Raw genomic sequence first — 27,354 nt, 5'->3', positions numbered from 1 at the left:
CCAAGGCTTTGTTCTCGAGTATTGACGAGGACAGGGACCGGGGTTGGATGAGAAGGTTCGTTCGGGTGAGGACTTCGGACCTGATCCCGACTGAAAAGATGCCCTTTCCCGAGGAGTGGAATATGAAACGTAAGTGTGATCTTGCTGTTGCTTATATTTTACTCTTTCATTTATTCTCTTATCGACATTTCTTTTTTTGTGATGTAGCGGTTCCCTGGATGCCCGGAGCGGTTTCTGACCTCAAGAATTGGGTACGGGCTCTTGTTTCGACCTCCACATACGCCGAGCGCTCATGGCGTGATTTGTCTAAGGGTCGGTGGGAGGCCAAAAATCATGGTAAGCTCATTTCTCGGACTCTGGCGAGGCATTTCTCAAAATATTTTTTATAAGGTTTCCCATATGCAGGCTTGGGTAAAGACGCGGTCTTGAGACCTCTGTCTAATGAGGAGGATGTTTCGACCTCCGTCCCAAGGCCGGTGAAGGAAAATAAAAGGAAGAGAGCTTTGTTGCCCGAATATCCAAAACCGAAGAAGAGGACGGCTCGTAAGCCGAACAAGAATGTTATTCCTTTGGCCGTAGAATCCATTTTGTGCCTAAGGGATGAAGAAGAAGAAGAAGAGGACAATGAGTCCATGCTGGCGTTCCGAACGAAGAGAGCCACCGATGCTTCATTGCCGGCTGGATAGACGATGCCCTATAGGGCTCCGTCTCGAACTGAAAATATACCGGAGAGAGGTTCAGATAGAATCCCCGAACTATCGGATGTCGAAGATGCCTCTCATCGGAGTCAACCGGAAGGGGTCACAATCGAAGAGCCCCTCGAACCCCTCCGAGCCGAGGGGAATGCTCCGGGTGAGTCACTTGGGGCAGCAACGATCGAGGATTCGCCTACTTTTCCCGCTTTTTTCGCAGGGGTGATTCGGGAAGCTGAAGCTCTGGGGGCCCTCTATCTAGATAGGCCTCACGATGAAGAGGATCCATTTCGTGACCTGTTTACTGGTATCAAGGACGTTGCCGGTGCCGGTGATGAATCAGATCTTTTTCACATTTTGCGGCAGGCTTTGAACCAGGTGAGTCTTTAAAAATCTTTTTGTTGGTACTGCCTTTATGTTCGTTTTTCGTCAACTTCACTTCTTGTTTCTTCGTAGGCTGCGGCAGTCCATCGAGAACAATGTTCTCGTTCACAGAATGAGCTGCATCGATACGTGGCCGACCTAAACCGCGCTACCGGCGAGAGGAACTCTCTCAAACTTTCCTTAGGGTAGAGAGAGGAGGAAATAAAAAATCTCTGAGCCGAACTGGCCAAGGCTTATCGAGACCAGAATGATTTGTCTGAGCAGGTAATAATGCTTTTGAAAACCTATGGGTTCGACACCGGAACGATAGCTAACATTTCGGTCTCACAGCTGCAGCAAAAATTCGAGATGATAGGGAAGCTTCGTGAGGAGGTCGATGTGATAAGGATGGAATCCTTACGGTGGAAAGAAGGTATGGACCGCTTTGCTGCAGAAAAAGAGACTGCTCGAGCCTAGTTATCGTTGTCTGAAACCCAACTTCAGAAAATGAAGGGAAAGGGCCTGGTTCAAGCAAGAAGAATTGAGGAGCTTGAGGTTCGGTTGGCCTCAGTACTCGCCAAGGCCGAATCCGATGCTGAAAAGGCAAAGGCTCATGCGGATGCGCTCGTGTCCGTCTATCGGGTTGATGTTGAAGCTGCCCAAGTCCAGGCAAGAGAGGCAGCCGAATCCGCCGATGGTCGGGCGCATTGGGTCGCCGAACTTGCTAAGTACCGATCCAGAAGAGAAACTCTCGAAGAGATTCATGCTCGCAGCTTCGATCTCACGGAAGAGATAAAAAGGGCCAAAGAACTCGAAGCTGATGCTAAAGCTCTGGTTTTCGATGATGATGATGACGATGATGGGAGCAAGAGCGGATCCGAGAACGGGGGGAACCTGATAAAGAAGAGACCGCTTAGTTTTTACGCTGTAACCTCCCATGTAGATAAATTTTGTGTATAGGCATATCTCTTCTTTCGCCGACTCGCTTTTGTTTCTGTTTCCTATGTTACGAAGATTTTATTTGCTTTATGAATATTTTCATAATGTTTTAAACCACTTAATCAAACTTGGACCTCGTAGTCTCTGCAATCGAACGAGCGCTTATTCAAACTTGGGGCAATGTAGCCCTTTAGACTTATTAGTTGTCAACGATTCGATCTTGAAGAAAATATAGCCCGTGGGCGTGACGGTCGAGCGAGTGTTTGCTTGTACTCGAATTAATGTAACCCGTAGGCTTGGTCGAGTGAATGATTCGAACTCGAAATTAATGTAGTCTGTAGGCTTAAGCCGAGTGAGTGTTTGCTCGAACTCAAAATAAAAAATAGCCTGTAGGCTTGATCAAGTGAATAATTCGAACTCGAATTAATGTAGCCCGTAGGCTATTTGGTTGAGTGAGTATTTGCTCGAACTCGAAATAAAAATTGCCCGTAGGCTTGGTCGAGTGAATGATTCGAACTCGAATTAATGTAGCCCGTAGGCTATTTGGTCGAGTGAGTGTTTGCTCGAACTCAAAATAAAAAATAGCCCATAGGCTTGATTGAGTGAATGATTCGAACTCGAATTAATGTAGCCCGTAGGCTATTTGGTCGAGTGAGTATTTGCTCGAACTCGAAATAAAAAATAGCCCGTAGGCTTGGTCGAGTGAATGATTCGAACTCGAATTAATGTAGCCCGTAGGCTATTTGGTCGAGTGAGTGTTTGCTCGAAAAATAGAAAATAGCCAGTAGGCTTAATAGCCGAGTGAGTGTTTGCTCGAACTCAAAATAAAAAATAGCCCGTAGGCTTTAATGGTCACATTATATCTTAATTCTTCGCATGTTATTACACGCCCGGGTTCGGGCCAACTTATATGAGCATGGCTCGCTTCGACCATTTGGCTCTTTACAGTTTTCCTATCGGGACCCTGTTGCTGTGAAGTAACTCTCTTATGGGGCCTTAGATATTATTATAAATGTTGCACGACCAGTGGTTGCCTCATTAAAAATCTTTCCGAAAAACCCATTTGGGATAAAACCGGTCTAAGGGAAAAAGAGCGCAACGCGTGCTTTTTGGCGAGAGATCCGTCCCTTGTTCGAACTTCTGTAGGGGTCAGTTTCGAGATATAAACGAATATGGCAAGGTTGTACCTTAACAGTAGTACCATTTTAGATGTGATACATTCCAGTTGCTTGATAACTGTTTGCCGTTAATAACGTCGATCCTGTACGACCCATTTCCGATGTCCTCGAGTACCTGATATGGTCCTTCCCAATTCGGTCCTAGCTTCCCTTCATTCGGATTTCGGGTATTATTGGTAATTTTTCTCGACACTAAGTCCCCAGGCTTGAAATGGCGGAGCTTGGTTCTTTGATTATAATACCTTTCGATTCGCTGCTTTTGGGCGGCCATTCGGACCAGGGCAGCTTCTCGCCTTTCGTCCGATAGTTCGAGTCTTGTGTTCATAGCCTTGTTATTTGATTCTTCCATCGAGAATCAAAATCTGGCACTGGGGTTCACCAACCTCGACTGGTATCAATGCTTCGGATCCATATACTAAGGAGAACGGGGTCGCCCCCGTACTGGATTTTGATGTTGTCCGATATGCCCAAAGGATTTCGGGTAGGATTTCTCTCTATCTCCCTTTAGCATCGTTCAACCTCTTCTTCAAGTTTTGAATAACAGTTTTATTTGTTGATTCGGCCTGTCCATTCCCACTGGGGTGGTATGGCGTCGACAATATCCTTCTTATCTTGTGGTCTTCGAGGAATCTTGTTACTTTGCCGCCAATGAATTGCTTTCCATTGTCACATGCTATTTCGGCGGGTATCCCGAATCGGCATATGATATGATCCCAAATAAAGTCTATAACTTCTTTCTCTCTTATTTTCTCGAATGCCTGTGCTTCAACCCATTTAGAAAAATAGCCAGTCATAAACAAAATGAATTTGGCTTTACCTGGGGTCGATGGCAGAGGGCCGATGATATCCATTCCCCATTTCATGAAAGGCCACGGGGATAGGACCGAGTGGAGTTGTTCTCCGGGATGGTGGATCATTGGTGCGAACCTTTGACATTTATCACATTTACGAACAAATTCCTTCGTATCTTTGCCCATATCGACCCAATAATACCCTGCTCTGATTATTTTTTGGACTAATGTGTCAGCTCCAGAGTGATTCCTGCAAGTACCCTCATGCACTTCACGTAGGACATAATCGACATCCCCCGGACCCAAGCATACCACCAACGGTCCATCGAACGTTCTTCGGTACAGTGTTCCATCTGAAGCCAGAGTGAATCGAGCAGCCTTAGTCCATAGGGTTCTGGAATCTTTAGGGTCCGCTGGGATTTTTTCGTTTTTCAAATACTTGATATACTTGTTTCTCCAATCCCAGGTTAAGCTTGTAGAATTTATTTCGGCGTGTCCTTCTTCGATTACCGATCTCGAAAGTTGAACAACATTCCCCAAGCCTGTATCATCTAACTCGATCGACGACCCCAAATTCGCCAGTGCGTCTGCCTCATTATTCTGTTCCCGTGGCACATGCTGTAAAGTCCATTGTTTGAAATGGCGCAGAGTGATAAGCAGTTTATCTAAATATCTCTGCATTCTACCTTCTCGAACTTCGAAGGTTTTGTTTACTTGACTTACCACCAGCAAGGAATCGTAGTTGGCTTCGATGATTTCTGTTCCCAAATTTCTAGCTAGCTCGAAACCTGCAATCATGGCTTCATACTCGGCCTCGTTGTTAGTCAACCTGATAGTTTTAATAGATTGTCTAATAATGCCACCCGTGGCGGTTTCAAAACTATGCCCAGCCAGGACCCCTTTACGTTCGAAGCCCCATCCGTAAAAAAGATCCATACCTCCGATGATGTACCTGATTTCAACAGTTCTTTTTCGGCTTCGGGTACGAGGGCTGGTGTGAAATTGGCCACGAAGTCTGCTAGGACTTGAGACTTGATGGCCGTACAGGGTTGATATTTGATATCGTACCCACTGAGTTTGACGGCCCATTTGGCCAGTCGGCCTGATAACTCGGGTTTGTGCAAAATATTACGAAGCGGGTAAGTGGACAATACGCATATGGGATGACACTGGAAGTATGGCCTTAACTTCCTCGAGGCGCTTATCAGTGCAAGCGCCAAACCTTTTTAGGAGCAGATATCTAGTTTCTGCCTCTCCTAGGGTTCGACTCGTATAATAAAATGGGAATTGCGTACCTTACTCTTCTCGAACTAGGACACCGCTTACTGCGACTTCCGACACTACCAAGTACAAACAAAGTTTCTCGTCCGTTTTTGGAGTGTGAAGCAGTGGTGCGCTTGATAGATATCGCTTTAGTCCTTCTAATGCTTGTTGGCACTCCGGGATCCAAGAAAAATCGTTCTTCTTTTTTAGTAGAGAAAAAAATTTGTGACTTCGATCGGATGATCTCGATATGAACTGGCTTAAGGCGGCGATCCGACCCGTTAGTCTTTGTACGGCCTTCACGCTGTCTACGATGGTGATGTAGCCTTGATTTTATCGGGGTTAATCTCTATCCCCCAATGTGATACCATGAAGCCGAGGAACTTGCCCGAACCGACCCCGAAGGCACATTTTTCGGGGTTGAGTTGAGCTTCATTTTGTATTTTCTCAGAATCTCGAACGTTTCTTGCAAATGAATTAAACGGTCCTCTGCGCGCAGGGATTTGACTAATATGTCATCAATATAAACCTCCATTGATTTTCCTATTTGTTCTTCGAACATTTTATTCACTAGGCGTTGGTAAGTGGCCCCTGCATTTTTTAGCCCGAAGGGCATTACATTATAACAATACGTTCCATATTTGGTGACAAATGAGGTTTTTTCCTGGTCCTCCGGGTTCATCTGTATTTGATTATACCTAGAATAGGCATCGAGAAAAGTGAGGATCTCGTGGTTGGCCGTGGCATCGATCATGCGATCGATGTTGGGCAACAGAAAAGAATCTTTGGGGCATGCTTTGTTCAAATCCTTATAATCCACGCACATTCTAAATTTGTCACATTTTTTAGGAACTACAACTACGTTGGCTAACCATTCGGGATATTTTACCTCCCGAATGGACCCTATTTTGAGAAGTTTGGTTACCTCGTCCTTTATGAAGGCGTTCTTTCTATCGGACTGGGGTCTTCTTTTTTACTTCACCGGTCTGAACCTAGGGTCCAAACTTAGCTCATGCGTCGTTATATCCGGCGGGATCCCTGTTATATCTAAATGGGACCAGGCATAACAATCGATGTTATTAAAAAGAAATTGAACGAGTTTCTTCCCGAGTTCAGGGCTCAACCCCGTTCCCAAGTATACCTTTTGCTCGGGTCGGCGCTCGATTAATATGACTTGCTCTAGTTCCTCGATCGTCGATTTTGTGGCATCGGAGTCATCGGGAATTACGAAAGATCGAGGGACCCTTTGGTCTCCATCCTCTTTGATTTTCTAGTTGTCTGGCTGGGTTGAAGCCGCTGTATGTGATTGCTATTTGGTGTCCCGTTCTCCTTCCGGGCCCGATCCCTTTATCGGCGAAAGTGAGGACATTGGTTTGGCTTCGTCGACGGTGAACATTTCTTTCGCGGTTGGTTGCTCTCCGTACACTGTTTTGACATCTCCCGACGTCAGAAATTTGAGGACCTGGTGTAGGGTCGAAGGCACGGCTCTCATGTTGTGGATCCATTGCCTTTTGAAAAGGGCGTTATACCTCATATCACCTTCGATCACGTGAAACTTTGTTTCCTGGACAGTTCCGGCCACGTTTATTGGTAAGACTATCTCCCCTTTGGTGGTTTCGCATGCCATATTGAACCCATTTAGGACCAGAGTTGCAGGTACGATCTGATCCTGCAATCCGAGCTGCTCCACTACCTTCAATCGGATGATACTGGCCGAGCTACCTGGATCGATCAACACACGCTTAATTTTAGTTTTATTTACGAGTACGGATATTACCAGCGCGTCGTTGGGAGGTTGGATGACCCCCTCTGCATCTTCATCACCAAAGGACAGAGTCCCTATGGGTGCGCAATATTGAGTCCGAGATCGCTTTTCCCTCACCATCGATGTTTTAGTGCGTTTGAGTATCGGTCCCCGGGGGGTATCGATGCCGTCGATGATCATGTGGATAACGTGCTGTGGTTCTTCTGGCTCGTTCTGCTTGCTGAAATCCCTACTTCTAAAATGGCTCTTTGCCATATCACTCAGAAACTCCTGAAGATGCCCCTTGTTGAATAAGCGAGCTATTTCCTCTCTTAGTTGCTTGCAATCTTCCGTTTTGTGGCCATGGGTACCATGATATTCACATGTTTGATTGGGATTTCTTCGAGCAGGATCAGTCTGCATTGGTCGAGGCCATTTAGTGCCTTCGATGCGTCTGATGGCCGACACGAGAGCGGATGCACCAACGCTGAAGTTATATTCTGATAATCGAGGTGCTTCTATAGGCTCGGCATATTTATCGAAGCCGCTCTTACTCATAAGCCTCCGATAATTTTGCCCCTGATCAATTCTTTGACTGTTCCGAACTGCATTGCATGTTGAACCATTATTCACTCGATCGGCGACGTATGGTCGATATCTGTTCGACCTTTGCTCTCTGTCGATCTGCTTTTGATTAATAACTGTCCTGTTCTGATGAACAGGTCCGTATGGGGCCCCCGACTGGTCATCCTCGACCCTAATTTTCGATTGATATTGGTTGTGCACATCTGCCCAAGTTACCACCAGGTACTCGATCAAATTTTGTTTCAGCCGGTGTGATGCTGTCGAACTTAGCTCGTTCAACCCTTGGGTGAAAGCTTGTACGGCCCAGTCGTCGGTGACCGGGGGTAATTCCATGCGTTCCATTTGAAATCGGGATACGAATTCCCTCAGCATTTCTCCCTGCCTTTGCTTTACTTTGAAGAGGTCTGATTTTCTCGTTGCAACCTTTATGGCACCAGCATGCGCTTTTACGAACGAATCTACCAACATGGCAAAAGAATCGGTAGAATTCAGTGGTAAATTATGATACCAAATCATAGCTCCTTTCGAGAGGGTCTCCCCGAACTTTTTCAACAGCACAGACTCGATCTCATCGTCTTCCAAATCGTTGCCTTTTATGGCACATGTGTAAGAGGTGACATGTTCGTTAGGATCGGTCGTACCGTTATATTTGGGAATTTCGGGCATACGAAATTTTTTGGAGATTGGCTTCGGTGCCGCACTCAACGGAAAAGGCTTTTGTATGAATTTTTTTGAATCAAGCCCTTTTATCATTGGTGGAGCCCCCGGGATTTGATCGACCCTGGTATTATACGTTTCCACCCTCTTGTCGTTGGCTTCGACTCGTTTTGTGAGTTCCTCGAGCAATTTAGTAATTCCGGGAGTAGTCCTCGATTCCTGCTCGACAGATTTTACTATGCCAGGCTCTGTTCTGGGGGTGACTTCTCGAAGTGGATTGGAAACTGGCCTGCTTTGTGCGCGAGTTTGGCTCTGTAGCTGAGCTATCGCTAAGGATCGAGCACCGCCCTGAATGCTTCTTTCCGGTTCGGAACGCTGGTTCGCTTCCAAAGCAATTTGTGAATTGACATCCAGTGGTATTTCGGCTCGAATCTCGGGTAGTGCCAAGTTATTGGTTTCATCTTGAAGGCCAGCCTCGTAATCGGTCGGTGAAGCCATTCGGTCGGTGGCTATTCGTAGCCGAGCCTGAATTGAAGATGTTTTCAGAGATAAGTGACCACTGTTATCCTCGGCCCCACGGTGTGCGCCAAACTGTTTACCCGAAAAATAGATAGAGTTGAATTTATACGCAGTTCCGAAGATATGTGGTACAACTTAATCATAAAATGCAAAGATAAATAAAAATGTGAATATAGACTGGAGAAAAACTAATCTGGACAAGGCAATCATGAACAGTGAACCTTAGGATTTAACAAAAATAGAATCAGTCTAAGAAACTGTAATGATCACCCTTTCTTGTAGAGAAAATAATACTTTTGATATAATGTAAATCTCAGAAAAAAGATGTCCTTACAGAAATAATAACCAAGCCTCTTTATAGTGGAGAGATTTGGCTCAAAGTATAATAAAATAAACATTCAGTGGGAGACCCATGCTAAATCAACTTTTCTATAATTTCTACCAAGATTCCCTCTAGTGGGATTACAGCTTTTGTCCGCGAGCTCGATCTTGCTTAGAATCCTCGATTTTGGTTCGAGCTTGATTTCGGCTCGAATTTATGATCTTGGTTCGAGCCCGACCATGGTTCGAGCCTTTGAATTGATTCCAGGTCGATGTAGGTTGGTTTTTGGATTATCAGCACGATAGATCTTCCCGCATCATAGTTCGATTCTTGTTCGAGTTTGATTATGATATCGATCTCATCACGGACCGGCCTCCCCGGGTTCTAGGTTAGTTCGTGCCCCCTTTGGGATCTTACTTCGATACACCGCCCTTCGAACCGTACCGGATATGCCAAAGCTGAAATTTATTTCGACCGTATACAGATAATATACAACCAACATAATTATATACGAAAACGTATATAAATTGGATATAAATTGTAGTAGTTTTTAAACCAAATTTTATAAAAAAGTTATATACAAGTTGCATATAAATTGTTTCTTTTAACCGAATTCTATACAACAAAAATTATATTCAAGTTCTATATAAATCGTAGCTTTTGTCGAATTTATATATACCTTATAAAAAACTTTCATTATTTTTTCTAAATAAAAAATCTTAGTTAAACCGAATAAATATTATCCTAATTCTGTATTATATACGAAAAAATCCCAATAATATTTATCTCCGTACCGTCTAACCAGGGGTTCGCTACAGTCCAAAACTGAAATGGGGAACGCGAAGAGCAGTGGCGCCAAAATTATTGCTCTTCTCCTCGCGTCATTTCATTTTCTCTCTTTAAAATAGTGAAAAATCTAAAGCCAGCTTTGAACAGTCAAAAGAGACGTAAACTACTGCCCGTACAGTTTACGAGATTTATAAAATGATTTAATATCATAAAACTCCTTTAAACTATTATATTTTTGTCAGTTTTCTGCTTAAAATATTCGGTGTTCCCAAAACCCCTGAACTATATTGTCGCTCGTATTAAAATACCCTCATCGCTGGTCTGGCATAACATGTATAGATACTCGCTTGAGAACTCGTGATAGTTGAAAAAAATCATCAAAATGGCCGCCTAACAAAAAATAATAGTTAATTAACCTAATCCCTTTTCAAATTTAATTTTTTTATTAAATATTCTCTTTCAGTTATATCCATCTTTCTTTCTCATTTTTTACCACTCTTCCTTATTTTTCACCTTTCTTCTTTGTTTTTCACCTTCTTCTTCATTCTTAACCTTTTTTCTTTAGTTCTTCATATGGGTTTACTCTGGACAAAAATTCTCCCTCTCTTGTTTCCTTTGAAATTATTTATTCTATTTCTTGTTTTAGTCTTCTTTCATGTCTTACGTATATTATTGGATGAATACCAATTTAAATCTTCTTATTAAACTCGACACCTTATAAATAATAAAGTTGAATCTCTTAAATCTTCTTTATGTAATATGGAATTAGAGAATGTAATTGTTAGGTAATTGATTTTTTATTTGCGAAATTTTATTTTGTGTAATATAAGATGACTTTTAAGAAATACTACACTATATGCCTTTATTTTTTAACTGTTCTACAAAGTGAATATAAATAAGGACTTATCAATTTGAGTCTAGCATAAAATACAATCACAATTAAACCTAAAATTAACACAGTACATTAGATATTATTTTGGCCAAAACTCCTAAAATTAATCAATCATTCGAGAGTAATACATCATGAGTAAACTATATAAAAACTTTGTACAAACCATAAGTTAATATAGTTAGACAGACGTACCTTTAAAAGTTTAACATGTGATTTTAATTTATAGGAAAATATAGTTAAAGGGGTTTTTAGGGATACCAGATAGTTTAAGTAGGAAACTAATAAAAAATGATAGTTTAGGTGGGTTTTTGGCTGAGTTAAATAGCCGCATGTAGTGTTACATGGCATATTTTTTTAGATAATTAGGAGCGTGTACTAGACGCACCTCAAAAAATGCAATGAATGGTTTTTAATATAAAGTGCAATATAGTTTAGAGGGTTTTGCTCGAATAGTTTAAGTATTAATCTGATAAAAAATTGATAGTTTAGAGAGATTTTAGGGCATTAACTCTTATAAAAAACGTCAAATTTAAAAAATGACATAAAAAAAAAAAGGAATCTCTTTTATAACGCCTAGACTTCTTCACTGTCACATTGCCCCATTATCAGTCAAAAGTAAAAATTATAGATCATCAAAAAGCAAATAAAAACCAAAATAGAATAAAAATCAAAACTCCTTTCTCTTTCATCTTCCCTGCGATTCTCTCTCTCGATTTCAGGTTTTCTCTGTTTCTCTGAGAGCCTCTAATGATCGGTGTATTCTCAATATCCTGAAGATTTTCTGATTTCATCGGTACAGTTCTCATTTCTGCTTTTTTTTTTTTTTTTTTTGGTTTTTTGGAAGTGTTTAATTTCTCTATTCTTCCGCTACAGATCCATTTTACAGCTTTTGCGTTTGAATTTATTTCGATTTTCTTTCGATATGGATCTCCTTAGATCGTTGTGTAAATTTTTGATTATTCGTTTTCTTTGATATTGCTGTATTAACTGCGTGTATTTTTCTCCCTTAATGACGTTTTCTCTTATTCATTATTCTGGAGTCGTCTTTTGCATTTATCTTCCTTGATGTTTCTCTTTCTCTCTGAGCTAATTATTTGAGCTACTTTTTTCTTAAAAGAATGTCTGTCAGCACAGAATTTTTTTGACGTCATTAATTTTCAATCTATATAGACGGCCGTTAATGAGCTTTGAATATTGATTTTTCTACCTTATATTCTCTTTTTCTTTGGAAACTGACAAAAATCTGGTACTTAAGTGGATAAAGGTAGAGGGGTGTGACCATTACCTACCGAGTTTAGAATTGTGTGCCACTAATCCTCGTGAAATTCTCGGTTATCTTCTAGCTGTAGTTTGTATTGTACTAGCTGGTTTTGTATCTCAAGTTGCCTCTTAGCTGTAATATGCCTAATGGAGTCTCTTAAATTTAGTTTGGCAAGGTTTATACTTCTCATTCGGAGCTATTCTGTGGTGTAGTATGTGCTTATGATGTAGCAGACAGTAGACACTATTGTTATGTGGAGTTGATGTTTGCTCGACTCTTTAGGCAGTACGAATGGAATTTAATTTAAGCAGATGGTGATGGTTCTCTGGTTTTACTTGTTGTAAGGTATGGTGCACTTTTGTAATAGTAGTATATGAAAAAAAAGTCACTATTCTGGTGCTCAATGTATAAGTACGTAACGCTGCAGAAAAACAAGTGTGAAAATTGATGACATTGTGCAATCAGATAAAAGAAACGGAACAAGAATCTTGCATTTATGAGTCTAAATGGTTTTAGCTGTCTCGGGCACGCGGTAGCTGTTGATAATATGCCATGTGCGTATCTCATCCCATGAGTTGGTTTTCCACAGGTATTGTGGAAACTTTGTGCTGGAATTCATCACGTTCTCATCTCTGTAACTAGTGTTGGGTGAACAGTGAGGTTACCGAGATAGTTATAGGGTAACTAGTGAAATTTTCATTTTTGTATTTTCACCATATATTTTTGCTGACTAGATGATCATATGATAGTTTTTGACTTTGAGAGTGACATAGATGAAGCAATTGAGTATCGTCCGATCTTTCTTCCTTGCAAGGTTGGAGGGTCAAAGTCAACCTGTTCTTAACTGCCAACAAACTTCAGCTATTCTAGCTTGCTTAATATTCTTTTTCTTTCTTAAAAAAAAAAGAAGAAAAACTATTCCAGCTAGCTTAATTTCTCTTTCTTAGTTATTTGATCAGTAAAGATTTCACTTTGGACAAAAGGATTTATCTGGCAAGAAGACTCTAGCTGGACATCCATTTAAATGGATAAAGCCCATAAGGCTTGTTTCTATTTGAGTACATAACCTTGCTAATTGATTATGTCTAATATTGTTGCAAGTACATGCAACTATGTAAATCAATACATGAATTTCATTCAAATCCAACTTTGGATTGCTGGTTCTGTCTCAGATGTTGTAGATTTTATATGATATACTAATCTAAAGGCTGAAAGGAATTATGCATTATTCATACGTTTAGAGATGCTTAGAGCTGATACTTTATGATGCCGTGTTGATCAGGTGAATGACTTTTTGAGGTGATAATAGTTCGCAAAATTTCAGGAAATGACTTCAGTAGGCTTAGCACCTGTATCCGGTTTGAGAGAATCCAGTAGCCATAATGTTGGTGTAGATAGGCTGCCTGAGGAGATGAATGACATGAGAATCAGGGATGATAAGGTCTGCATATTGAAAAGCCTCTTCATCCATGCTTTTGGCCTTTTTGTTTCTTCAAGTGGCATTGGGTTCTCCTTTTGAAAATATTTGTTATCAGATTTAAGTGTTTCATGTGTAGGAAATCGAAGCAGCTATTGTAGATGGTAATGGGACTGAGACAGGCCATATAATAGTGACAACTACTGGTGGTAGACATGGTCAGCCTAAACAGGTAATCTGGCAATCTATCTTTCCAGTCAAATTGGTAGTTTCAGAATTTCGTATGGTATGTACTAACTTCTTTTCTTTTTTCCTTTTTGTCTGTTGTATGGGTATGCTTATTTCTGGGATGTGGGTTTGGTGCAGACTATCAGTTATATGGCTGAACGTATTGTTGGACAAGGATCATTTGGAGTAGTTTTCCAGGTATCATTATTTTCTTTAACGTGGCATCATCCATCCCTGTCAATTTACTCACATGATTTTGCTCATTGGGTTACTCAGGCAAAATGCTTAGAGACTGGTGAAACTGTTGCTATCAAAAAGGTTCTTCAAGACAAGAGATATAAGAACCGGGAGCTGCAGACCATGCGTCTTCTTGATCACCCAAATGTTGTGTGCCTGAAGCATTGCTTCTTTTCCACAACTGAGAAGGATGAAGTATATCTTAATTTGGTTCTTGAATACGTCCCTGAAACTGTCCATCGCGTTATTAAACACTACAATAAGTTGAATCAAAGGATTCCATTGATACTGGTGAAGCTTTATACATATCAGGTATTGTGTTTGTTTTTAAAGTGTGTTATATAACTTAATATCTTTTTCTTGTTGCATTGTCCTAGATGAAAAATCTTGACTTGTTCTGTTGCAATATATAAATTTTATCACGGTCAATTTCCATATCTTTTCTGTTTTCTGAGGGATGACTAATTTTGGAAAGGTTCAACGAACAATGTTTTTTGGATGAGAAACTTGTGTAACATGTATCATTTACCATGTTGTCAATGCACTTGAGGTTCTTGAAGTTTAGTAACTGTTGCAGTCTAAAGTATAAGATGCTGTTATTGTCTGGCAGATTTTCAGGGCGTTGTCTTACATCCATCACACAATCGGAGTGTGCCACAGGGACATCAAGCCTCAGAATCTTTTGGTATATATATCTGCCTCTATCAGTCTTTTAGCTGTCGTTCCTTTTAATTTGTGTTTAGTTATATTAAGTCTGCATGACATATGGAGTGCAATTTCTTGATAACGGATCTTAGTGTGAATGAATTTTCCCACTGGATGAAAACAAATATGTACTGCAGATACTCTTTTCAATACTTTTCAATAATTCATACAAGGAGGGGGAGCCTTGGCGTGAAGGGGAGCCTTGGCGTAACTGGTAAAGTTGCTGCCATGTGACCAGGAGGTCACGAGTTCGAGTTGTGGAAACAGCCTCTTGCAGAAAAACAGGGTAAGGCTGCGTACGATAGACCCTTGTGGTCCGGCCCTTCCCCGGACCCTGCGCATAGCGGGAGCTTAGTGCACCGGGCTGCCCTTTTTCAATAATTCATACAAAGAGAGAAATGGAAGTCATTTGATCACCATATCTGAGGGAGTTTGAGACTTAATTTCTTTCCTCATGAGCCATTCTTGTCGGTGTTACGATCCAAATCCCACCTTAGTCGTGATGACACCTAACTCAACCCGCTAGGCGAGCCATTCAACAATATAAGCCACAACAAAACTATATACATGATAAAGTCTAATGGAAATGGCGTAAATAGGATATACATAAGTCTGAAATCTAATACAAATGCGGAAATATCAATACAACTCTCCAAGAACTGGTATTACTAAGTCATGAGCTACTACCATCAAATAATACAACTGTCTGAATCATAGTACAATACTTTGTTCTCCATTAGAAAACAGTAATAGATAGATAACAGAAGGTGGTTTCAAGGCATCGGATCGATCAAGCAGCTCGCCCTTAGTCTCGAGTAAATACCCCTAAGTAATCTCCATCGCGTACTCAATATCATTGTCCGTCCCTAGCGAAGTATTGGCGAGAGTTTAGTCAAAAGCTATTCACTTTATCAACCTGTGCAATCATATGATGAAACAATAACCGATAGAATAGCACGGAAATAGCATAAAAGATATGCATAGATAAAGCACGTGATATAACACATCCTATCTTGTCTAATGCATCTAATCAGCATATATAAATGATATGCACAAGTACAACGTATAAGAATGCATAAGCATGCATAAAGGATCACTTAAGCAAAAATAAAGCTTCCACCTTTACCCTCAAATACCAACGGCATCACTATCAAACCTGCGCGTACGCCACCAAGAGAGAAACATAAGAGGGCGACTCATGAATGGATGGATCCTTATCCATATGCACCAGGAACTTTGAATTCACACGCACTAGGAACGTGAATCCACACGTCCTACACGAACATATATCCCCACATGCCTTAACTGATACCCCAACTGGAGTGTGAATTTACACGCTCTCACAACTCAACAACTCACATAAACAATCTCAAATAAAATAATGAGAACATTATATGCTAGGTGCATATATAAGACGGTATATGACTAGACAATTCAAATTATGTAAAAACAAGTCCGTGAAGTCTATAATGTTAAAACTAGCATGTGGATGATTCCTATAATATTATACTAGCATGAATAAGATGCTCAAGTAGTCATACAACAAGTAAAGCAAGTAAAACAAGTAAAGCATACAAAGCTTATCATTCTATCCAAGCATGGAAGTACATGACATCCGCATATAAGCTCGTCATCTCGCATATACGTTACCCCCAAACACGTTGCATATAGCAGCAAGACAACTTGGGAAAAGTTCCCTCATTGAGATTGAGGTCAATGTCTTAACTTACCTTTGTCCCGGGCTAGCTCTAACCTTCAAGAGTTGCCTATTCTCGCTCCAAATCTGTCAAATGAACTCGATCTAGCCAAAAGTATACTTAACAAGGTTAAGTAAGGCTAAAGTAATCAGTTTCAAAGTTTAAATCTAACCCTAGGTCAAAGTCAAAACCAAAATTCAACTCTAGGTTTGCATGGTCAAACCTCGAAACTAAAGTCAAAACCCATTGACCTATAACCTCCCCAGTCTAAATTTATGCTTAGATTTTCGTATAGAGTCCTTTTGGACATTCCAAAATTCTATTTAGGTGATTCTAGATCTCGGTCTCAAAACCCCATTTCTCCTCTTTGATTTCATGTTTAAGAGACAAATTCAAGGTTGGATTCATTTAGTAATCATAAATTCAAATTAGAATCACTCACCCAAAGGTTGTAGATCTAGATTTAGGTCAAAAATCCCCAAATTCGAGCTCCCAAGTCTCCAAAATGGTGAAGAATGAAATAAAAAACACCAAAATCCGATATTTATACTTTTTGAAAATTCACTGCAGTGCTGTCCACACTTGGCCATTGAGGACTGCACTTCCTCCATTGCGGCCTCAATGGTAGCTGCACTGACCGAGAGAAATGTGGACATGCAGCTTCAGTGATCAGAAGTGCGGACCGTGGTGCGGACCGCACTCCTATAGTGCTGGCTGCACTGCTGGCCGCACCATAACCTGCTTCAGATGTCAATTTTTTTTTTCAATCTTGCTCCCAACACTTCAAAACTCACCCGAGCCCCGCGGGTCCTAACCCAATCACTCCCACAAGTCCAATAACACCATACAGACCTATCCAAGGTCTCGAAAAATGAACCAAAGTGCAAATACTAAAATCGATGGGTAAAGTTGCTACTAAAACTCCTTAAACTCCAAGTAGCATGTCATGATTCCGAATCTTCCTCGAGTCCTTTAGGATCGAAACCATCCATACCCGCAACGGCCGCAAGTCATAAAACATCCTGTAAACCTATGTGGAGTTTCAAATCAAGGAATGAGGTGCTAAAACTCAAAAAGATAGGTTGGGTCATTACAGCCCGCAAGCAAGCTTTCATTTGATTGGTCTGCAAAGAGTAACAAATACTGCCACTTGATTGATGAACCATATATAAGAGATAAGGGAATACTTATTCCCCAGCATCATTGTTCTACCTTTTATCTTGTGTAATTAACATATAAGATAATGTCTTTCCCGTCACTAATATGAGCTTTCTTTAGGAATTTGGATTGGTCTTGTGCTCTACCTAGTAGGTGATTAATCTTTTATGATCCTAAACATTTGACTTGGCTCCACAAGTATTTCCATCCCTTCTGAGAGATTGTCCTTTATAGGCTTCTCTAGAGGTGGCAATCTGGAAAAAAAATTGGCAAGAAGAATAGAAAAAAGTATTCAAGTGATATATCAAATATAACAAGGCATCTGGCATCCGTACTGTCTTAATTAGTCAGCGGGTGATGTAAAATTATTCTATACACATTGAAAGAAATGGTTTACTTGGGCTCGGTTGACTTCTCATTGCTGGTGGTTCCACTCCCAGACTCTCAGTTGCTTGTGGTGTGACCAATTGCTCTTCACAGTTAGGTTCATTTGCTATCAAGCATAATTAAGTTCTGCCCCTTTCCATTTGGCATTTTCTCTCAGCATACTTACTGACCAAGGTCTTAACTCCTTTTGCAGGTGAATCCACATACTCACCAGGTTAAATTGTGTGACTTTGGAAGTGCTAAAGTTCTGGTTTGTATACATGTTCCTTCTTCCTCTCTTCCACATTACTAAATTGGGCTCTTTTGTGCATTCTGTGACTGGATTTTTATTCATTCTTTCTGAATTCTTGGAAGGTTAAAGGAGAACCAAATATTTCTTACATCTGCTCTAGGTATTATAGAGCGCCTGAACTTATATTTGGAGCAACAGAGTACACTTCTGCTATTGACATCTGGTCTGCTGGCTGTGTTCTAGCTGAGCTACTTCTTGGGCAGGTAGGATGTTACTTTCGTCTAATGAGAAACAATTTATTCTATGCTATGTGGTCTGTGCTTTGTATTTGATTGTTTATTTTTTGCGTTCAGCCTTTGTTTCCGGGTGAAAGTGGAGTTGATCAGCTTGTTGAGATCATTAAGGTAATTTCATCTTTTCTTGATCTTGATCAGCCCATTTGCTGTCTCTGTCACTTCTTTTTGTTCAGGTCTATTCCATCTCTGCTGTTATTTTGAGTGTTTTCACCCTTTTTGGGTTGTATATTTGTCCTTTCGCTCTTCTGTATATTTGGCAAACTCGCAATATTTTGGGATGACCTTCCTTTGAATTTGTGGTTACCATCTGATGCTTTTTTTTTTTTTGCAAGTGAGTTTTATAAGGGAGAAGCCACTTTTTCCTGGTTGGGTTTTTTGTACAATCCCTATCAACTAGATTATGGGAAGGAGATGTAACAATTAAGGTTCTCATTTAGGTGTATGAGGGAGTTCAAAAGAAAATGTAGTTGCTAAGGTCAATATAGACACACGCAGAGGTGGATCTAGGATTTCATGAACATGGACGCACCACTACGTCTAGTGAGAACAAATAAATGTCCTGCCAAGTGCAACTATATCAATGTATATGGGTTAATCTTGAAATTTCTAGAATAAAGGACCTTTGTTAGAAACAAAACCAAAAGAGAGAAGCCACTTAAAACAAACTGGTGGACCAAGCTTAGCAAGCTGAATTTTTTTAAGTCTATTGTAGCAACTTAATTGTAGGAAAGGAATCATTCACTAAAATTTGAAAAATTTAAAGCCAATCTTCTTACTTAGATGCAAAATTGAGGAATAATTCATCAAATATTGAAATAGAAGGGAATAAATTTATCCTAAAAGCAAAATCTTGTCCTGGGCCGATGGTCTACCGGAAACAGCCTCTCTACCTTTTCAAGGTAGGGGTGAGTGGGATTTCACTGGGTTTGTTGTTATTGTTACTGTAAAAGCAAAATCTTCTTGAGGCTTGAGAGTGTAAGCTCATGGGTTTGAGTGCAAAATCTTCTTGAGAACAAGGGTTCTAGAGCATATGAAAGAGAGACATGAAATCAAAATTGGGGCTTTAGTACAAATTGGTATTCGGGAGAATAAGAAGTACTGGGAATGAGTTTAGGAAGGACTGAAAGTGGGGAACGGGGCTAGGGTTCGAAACTAAAGGAAGGAGAAAAAGAACGGAACAAAAAGTATTAAGTGAGAATAGATTTCTGATCCTCTGGATAAATAACCTAGCATCCCACGAAGTGCACCATTTAGCCCTTTTGGAGCATGGCGGCCATCAGTTAGGGTGTGGTTGGTATGAAGGAAAATGTTTTCGTAAAAAATATTTTCATGAAAAATGAGTGGTTTTATCACTTATAGAAAGTACTATTAATAATATTTTAATTTAGAGTGGGGGTAGGGTAGGGTAGGGTAGGGTAGGGTAGGGGTGGGGGTGGATTGGTAGGAATGGGGTTTTGGAAAATGTTTTCCCTTCTTTTGATAGGGAAAACATTTTCCTCCACTTGGAGAAAAATAAGTTCACGAGTAAAATATTTTCCAAAACATTTAAGCCAACCAAACATGGGGAAATTGGAAAATATTTTCCGGAAAATGTTTTCCTTCATACCAAACGCACCCTTAATGTTAGATCTATTCTAGGAAATATGTACATAACATACCTAATTTGATGGAGGGACCATGAGTTAACGTGCACTATAATCTAGGCTATAAATCTATCCCTGGACACACAAAGTGAACCTGGTTTTCAGCCTGAACTGTGCTTTCTGACTTGTTTTTTACCTGATAATTTTAAAGCGAAATCCTTTTTTTTCAAAACGTGATCAGCCTTGAATTTATGATTATTGCGAATTAATATCCTTGAGAAATGGCAGAATACTCTTACCAACAAATTACAGTTTAGACAAGGCTTCTGACTGTATGCTTCTGGAATTATGTGGTTCTGATCTGATAGTGTGTAAAAGGCAAGTGGTTTTGGCCACTGCTTGGGTATTTGTGATGAATTTGCTTTTCGAATCTGTGTCAAGTTCACTTTGTTTTACTGATTCAGATTCTTGGTTGTAATCCATAAGTGGAGTTCCTCTTGAACGCTGAGAGCCAGTTTTGTTGCATTAGACATTCCTTTTCCTGTTCCACTTGACGTAATGATTTCATATTCTTAATCATTGTTAGTAAAACGAGTTCAATGATTTGCCAAAGAAAGAAAGGAGAGTCCCTGTTTGGTAGTAGACAAGTTTATTATAATTGATATTTCCATTATTGTCCTTGGTAAACATGACCCAAAAGATGCCATCTTTTGCATGAAAGTGACATTTAATTTATCATCTTTTGGACCAGGATAAACCTGACCCGTTGGCCCCAAATTTCCTAATATCTTTTACAGGTCTTGGGTACTCCTACAAGGGAAGAAATTAAATGCATGAATCCAAATTATAATGAGTTCAAATTCCCCCAAATTAAAGCTCATCCGTGGCACAAGGTACTTGAAATACAAGTTTTTACTGAACCATCCCCTCTCTAGCAGTATCAAGTATCTATAGGGCATCTTGTCAATTCTAATGGTTGAATATTAGATATTTCATAAGCGCATGCCTCCAGAAGCTGTTGATCTGGTTTCAAGACTACTGCAGTACTCACCTAACTTGCGTTGCTCTGCTGTAAGTATGCTAATTATCATTGAAAGTGTAGTTTATATGCAGCTATGGGCCCAGTGATAACAGATTGGTCATCTTTTGCATCTCTGGTGTTGTCTATGTGCTTTCATGTTCTTCTAAATGACTAAACATCAGCTGTTACGTTTTTGTTCACAAATGCTTTAACCTCGGTTTTGCTCGCCAAAATTTGCCATTCTTCCCTCTCATCTCTTAAATCTGTGCATGTGTAGGGGAACTTTTCTAAAACTTTGGGCTGAAAACTAACAATATCTGGAAATGTTAAACAGATGCAGTGCGTGTGGTGTTTGAGAGGCTGCTATTATTGTTGGGAGCATATCACTTTTTAAATAACGAAATCCAATTTCCTTTTCCTTCTGTATTGGCACAGTTTATTACGTATTTTAGCTTTATTGCCAATAACAGTATAATGTGTAATTGTTTGAGGTTCTGAAGGGCCTTAGTTTTAGGCGACGTCAGCACCCTTTCTACCTTGCTCATTTTGATACTCTCTTAGCATACAAATTCTTAGTTTTAGGCGACGTAAGTAGCTTTTACACACAGCACTCCATGAATGTTTTTTGTAGATTGTTAATAAAAGGGAATATGCTTTTCAGGATCTGAAGATAGCTAGTGAGTTAATGGTTTGTGAGTTATTTAGTCTGGATTGTCTTGTTCTATTTGAGTGGCATTAGTTCTCTTTTATATTTAAGGGAAAAGTGAAGTTGGTTTTAAGTTTGTCAATGGTACATATATATCTCTTTGCTTTCTTTGTTTGGAATAATGGCCATTCCATATAAATTTTGATTTGGTATTGTTATGACTATGTAGTATAGTCTCAGTTACTTGAGATAGTTAAATTTGGGAAAGTGATGTTGCTTTGCAATTCTTATTTGTGGCTGAAATTTGAATATACTTAATTACTTGTTGTCTACTTCTTAAGTTGCGATAGAATGTAATGATTTGATTGCAGTTAGAGGCAGTGACCCACGCCTTTTTCGATGAGCTTCGTGATCCTAATACACGCCTCCCAAATGGCCGTGTCCTTCCCCCCTTGTTTAACTTTAAGGCCCATGGTATGTCATTATTAAAAATTTCCTTCAAATGAGCTTTCCTCTCACAACTAAAAATATTGAACCCACACCTCTTTTGCCAGAGTTAAAGGGTGTCTCTGCAGAGACTCTATTGAAGTTGGTTCCAGAGCATGCCAGAAAACAGTGCCCGTCCCTTGGTTTATGAGTTCCCACTGTACGGTAGATATAATTTAAGTGTAAGCTATGTTATCCATTTTTTCCCCTTTGCTCCCCACATGTACCAGTTATCTCTTTGTATTATTATCCTATTTTGTAAAAGCAGTGGTAGGAAGGTGCTCTTTAACATTCCTTACCTCCAACATGTATTCCTTTCACCCTGTTCCTTTTATGTCCTACATTTATGTGGTTAAGGATGGACTGCTTTCTGAATGAGCTACTATTATTTTATGATGAAATTTCAAAGTGATTTTTAGTGCAACGGCTGAAACACTGTTTTCGAGCATGTGACTTTTGAAAATAACCATCAGATCTCGGGGTTTGGCTGGTGTTTGATTTGTGTAAGCCATCAACCAATTTGGAATGTGCATCGAGCACATCATCCGACAATACCGGCATCCTTCTTCTGGATTTCATGGTGTTTCTATTTATCCTATGATTGTTGTTGTGATACTAATATTGTCTCCTTTTTGTCTTTTTGTCTTTTTTTTTTTTTTGAGCCGAGAGTCTTTCGGAAATAGCCTCTCTACTCTTTCGGGGTAGGTGTAACGCCTGCGTACACACTACCCTCCCCAGACCCCATTAGTGGGATTTTACTGGGTTGTTGTTTATTAACAGTTTGATGGAAATGCAAGTGTATGTGGTTGGATGAGATAAAAGGGAGTGTTACAAAATGCTACTGCACAGATGACCTTGTCCGGATTTTTCAGTCACTTGATTGGTAAGTTAGTGTCTGTTTTTTGTCCCCCTTTAAACAAAAATCCGGTGATAAATGCGCAACTTTGAATTATTAAGAAAAGGAAACTCATATCACCGCCAAAGGTTATGGTGGATTGTCAAGTATGTTTTATGTTCAAGACTTGGTAATAGAGTTTTCTTTAATAGAAAACAGTTTATCCCTGCGAATCCGAATTAATCCGGCCCCAAAATGAGTGTCGGATGGAAAATCAGAAAAATAAAAAGAACACATATAATATTAAATCTTCTTGTTTCATGGGAATCAACTAATATACTCTTATCTTCTTTGTGGTAAAAAAATGAACCTCTATCTCCACTTATGATTCATGATTCATTCTTTTCTTGTCCGTGTATCCCCACACACCACTTTTGGGTTATGACTCATTATTCACTTGTTACATGCCCGACCTTAGTTCTTATATCTTTATATAAATAATTTAAAGTTATATAAGGTAACTTAAACGTCACCTACAAATAATTGAATACTTACTTCTTGGAGAGTACCACCTTACTGTTACTTTCCTTTTACCTAGGGGTGTACATGGCCGGGTTGGTTCGGGTTTTTCAATTACCAAACTAAATCAATTGTCTCGGATTTTTAAATTTATACACCAAACCAAACCAACAAAAGTCAGGGTTTTCAATCTCGGTTTTTCTTAAATTTTTCAGATTTTTTCCGACAAAATCTTCATAGCATAAAATTTATAATTTGTATTCTAATATTTCTTAGGTCCTAGTAGGATAAAACTATATAAGATGTTACCCAATAAAATAATATAAAATAATATGAGATGAATCATGATTATATTAAAATAGTCAACAAATCACATAAAATAAATATTGCTAATTAATATGCCATAACAAAAATAAACATAATCTAAAAGTACTAAATCGTGTTAAAATAAGTACGAATAATAAGTACTAAGTATTAATTACATGACTAAATAATATTAAAAGCAAGTTATGCACTATCTAAAGTAATGAAAAACTAAGAAAATAAATATCCAACACTATTGTCATTCTTAGTATTGAATTGAATTTTTTTGTTAGCATTTTTATTGATTTGATTTTACTTTGGACATTATTTGATTCACTAACTTTTATGAGCTATAAAACATATTTGACCATTCAAAAATTCTAAGTCCAAGCTTGAAATAATACATTAAAAGAGAGAACTATGAAAAAGTTTAAAAAATATTTATAAATTATATTACAATAATTATTTTTATGTATAAAATATTTTTAAAACTTGTATACATGTAATGTTGGGTTGATTTGGTTTCGCTTTGATTTTTTTTAGTTATAACCAAACCAAACCAATTATGGTCAGTTTTTTTTTTCTAACACCAAACTAAATCAAACCAAACCATAATCGAATTTTTTTTCTCGGTTTGACTCGAATTATCGATTTGATGCGGTTTGTCGGTTTTCTTTGTACATCCCTAACCCTAGGTATTATTTAGTAAAGTTTAACTTTTCCCACACTGGCAATACAAAGAAATTAATATTCTATAGCAAAGGCGAATTGACAACCTTGCAAGTAGGGTAAGCAATATATACAACCAGTTAAATTATCCTTGACAATGTAAGAATTCTTAATACTATAATACGTTACTTGCCTATTTAAATGTTGAAAATAACTTCTTATTGTATTATAATTAATTGGTTGTGTAGGAAACTCTACACAGTTATTGTGTAATAGTTTAACTCGAATAATAAAGCTCTTTATTACATGTATGATTTTTCGAAATTAGACATTTTCAAGGAAAAATCAAGAACGTATAGTTTTCCACGATTCTCCAAAATGGTCTGTTTACCCGAAAAATTGGATAGAGTTAAATTTGTGTATGGTTCTAAGGATATGTGATATAATTTGATACAAATCGTATGGAGAAATAGAAATACGTATATTCTTGAATATGAGAATGAGAATAGTGAGAAGAAGAACAAATAAGATAAAGGGAAATAAACACAAGGGGATATCTTTCAATATGAGAAGAAATCTTTTGTTACCATATGCCCCTGCTTACAATCCATCCCCCGCCCTTATAGTAGAGGGATCCTACTTTATATACAATAAAAAATACGTAGTGGAGAGCCCATGATGTATTGTCTTTTCCCTACTTTCTGCCAGGATTCTCTCCCTTAGTGCGGTTGTAACGGTCTTGTTTGTGAGCTTCGATACCGACTCGAACTCGATATCGGGTCGAGCCATTGGCCTTGACTCGAGCTCGATCCTGACTCAGAGTCTTGATATTCGGGGTGAGTTGGTCGGTCTGTGCATCTCCAACAACCTTTTGCCTCGTGGTTCGATTTGGTCATGGGCCCGATAATGATACCGGACTGATACTGGATCGGACTTGGAGCTCGAATCCTGAAGCCCTTTCTTCGGACCTCGACCTGACCTTACGTAGATACCTTTCGATTGAAGTAATGCTGTCTCGATCAGTCTGTACGACTGACTCAATCAGTTCTGACCGTACACAGATAGTCCCTTCGTTTCTCGAAAAAGGATGTGGCGAGAAACGATATGATTTCTCAATAGTTCGATCAGATATATACTGACGTTTACATCGATCTCGACCATGACGTATGTGATAGCTGTCCCATCGGTTCATTTTTACCAAGGCATTTAGAGTGTCAGGCGGTGGTCGGCCACCTCTGATATTGAACCGTCATTGCTTCAATCTATAAATAGCCTTTCCTTCCATCATTCATACTTTTACGTCTTCAATCTTCCAAATTTTCTGTGATGACCCAAAAAGTCATCTTTAAATTTAATAATTAATTCTATTTTCTAAGACTTCGAAAAGTACTATTTATCATTCCTTGACTTGCGTGCGCATTTCGTAAAATTTTCCGGAAAGTTTTCACTTGAAAAATGGATTAAAATGTGAATTAGAGGTTTAAAACTCAACTGAGTTGACTTTGGTCAACATTTTGAGCAAACGGACTCGGATCAGTGTTTTAACAGTTCCGGTAGGTCCATATCGTGATTTGAGACTTGGGCGTATGCCCGAAATCAAATTCCGAAGTCCTTATTTCGAGATACGGAATTTTGATGAAAAGAATTAAAAGTTTAAGTTCAAATAGTGATCGGATGTCGAATTATGTGCAAACGACCCCGGAATAGAGTTTTGATAATTCCAACAGCTCCGTATGGTGATTTTGGACTTAAAAGCGTGATCGGAATTTTATTTGGAAGTCCGTAGTGAAATTAGGCTTGAAATGGCTAAAATAGGAATTTAAAGTTTGGAAGTTTGACCGGGGATTTGACTTTTTGATATCGGGGTCGGAATCCAGTTCTGAAAATTTTTGCAGCTCCGTTATGTCATTTATGACTTGGGTGCAAAATTTGAGGTCAATCGGACTTGATTTGATAGGTTTCGACATCGAAAGTAGAAGTTAGAAATTTTAAGTTTCATTAAGATTGAATTGGAGCATGATTCGTGATTTTAGCGTTGTTTGATGTGATTTGAGGTTTCAAATAAGTTTGTATGATATTTTAAGACTTGTTGGTGTATTGGGTTGAGGTCCCGAGGGCCTCGGGTGAGTTTCAGATGGTTAATGGATCAAAAATGGGACTTAGCTGCTGCAAAAGCTGCTGCAATTTTTCTGCTGGAAATGCCGTCAAAATCGGGCTGCCTGTCAAAATCGAGACCCCTGACAAAATCGAGCTCCCTGACAAAATCGAGCTCCCTGTCAAAATCGGACTCCCTAACAAATCGAGCTCTCTAACAAAATCGAGCTCCTTGATAAATCGAGCTCCCTGATAAAATCAAGCTCCCTGACAAATCGAGCTCCCTGACAAATCGAGCTCCCTAATAAAATTGAGCTTCCTGACAAAATCGAGCTCCCTGACAAATCGAGCTCCCTTACAAAATCGAGCTCCCCGACAAATCTGTAAGTTATAAAAACAGGGAACTTCGTCCCATTTGCCTTTTTGACGAATTGGAGCTTGAGGAGAGGCGATTTTGATATATTTTCAAGGAAAAATATTTGGGTAAGTGATTCTAACTTGAATTTGGTCAATATACACGAATATATCGTTATTTTTACCATTTAATTAGTGTTTTGAGATTGAAATTTGAAAAATTTTAGAAATCTCATAGAAACGAAATTTTTGAGATTTCGGTGTCGATCCGGAGTCGGATTTGACTGAAACTGGTATGGTTGGACTCGTAATTGAATGAGTTGTCGGATTTTATAAGTTTCGCCGGATTCCGAGACGTGCGCCCACGGACAACTTTTGAGCTAATTTCGGATTTTATTGAAAAATGTAATATTTTCTTATGAAATTGATTTCTATAATTTTTGTTGACTGTATCGAATTAATTATGACTAGATACGAGTCGATCGGAGTTGA

General features: G+C 39.3%; 1 protein-coding gene across 2 annotated transcripts; it reads left to right on the top strand.

Annotated features, from left to right (window-relative positions):
- Nucleotides 1–11,330: 11,330 nt before the first annotated feature.
- LOC104109653 (shaggy-related protein kinase NtK-1) lies at nt 11,331–22,512 on the top strand. 2 transcript variants are annotated; one of them, XM_009619003.4, is made up of 13 exons: nt 11,331–11,527; nt 13,320–13,436; nt 13,552–13,644; nt 13,779–13,838; nt 13,917–14,189; nt 14,488–14,562; nt 18,018–18,074; nt 18,179–18,319; nt 18,410–18,460; nt 20,733–20,828; nt 20,923–21,006; nt 21,974–22,076; nt 22,157–22,512. In XM_009619003.4, the coding sequence occupies exons 2-13, from the start codon at nt 13,323–13,325 to the stop codon at nt 22,237–22,239; spliced, it is 1,230 nt and encodes a 409-aa protein (XP_009617298.1). In that variant the 5' UTR covers nt 11,331–11,527; nt 13,320–13,322; the 3' UTR covers nt 22,240–22,512. The 2 variants fall into 2 exon arrangements, with proteins under 2 accessions (XP_009617298.1, XP_009617299.1); XM_009619004.4 differs by having other exon boundaries at nt 13,278–13,436.
- The last annotated feature ends 4,842 nt before the right edge of the window (nt 22,513–27,354 follow it).

The sequence above is a fragment of the Nicotiana tomentosiformis genome, chromosome 12 (genome assembly GCF_000390325.3).
Source record: "Nicotiana tomentosiformis chromosome 12, ASM39032v3, whole genome shotgun sequence".
In the NCBI taxonomy this organism is placed as follows: domain Eukaryota; kingdom Viridiplantae; phylum Streptophyta; class Magnoliopsida; order Solanales; family Solanaceae; genus Nicotiana; species Nicotiana tomentosiformis.
This window is presented reverse-complemented; position numbering and strand designations above follow the sequence as displayed.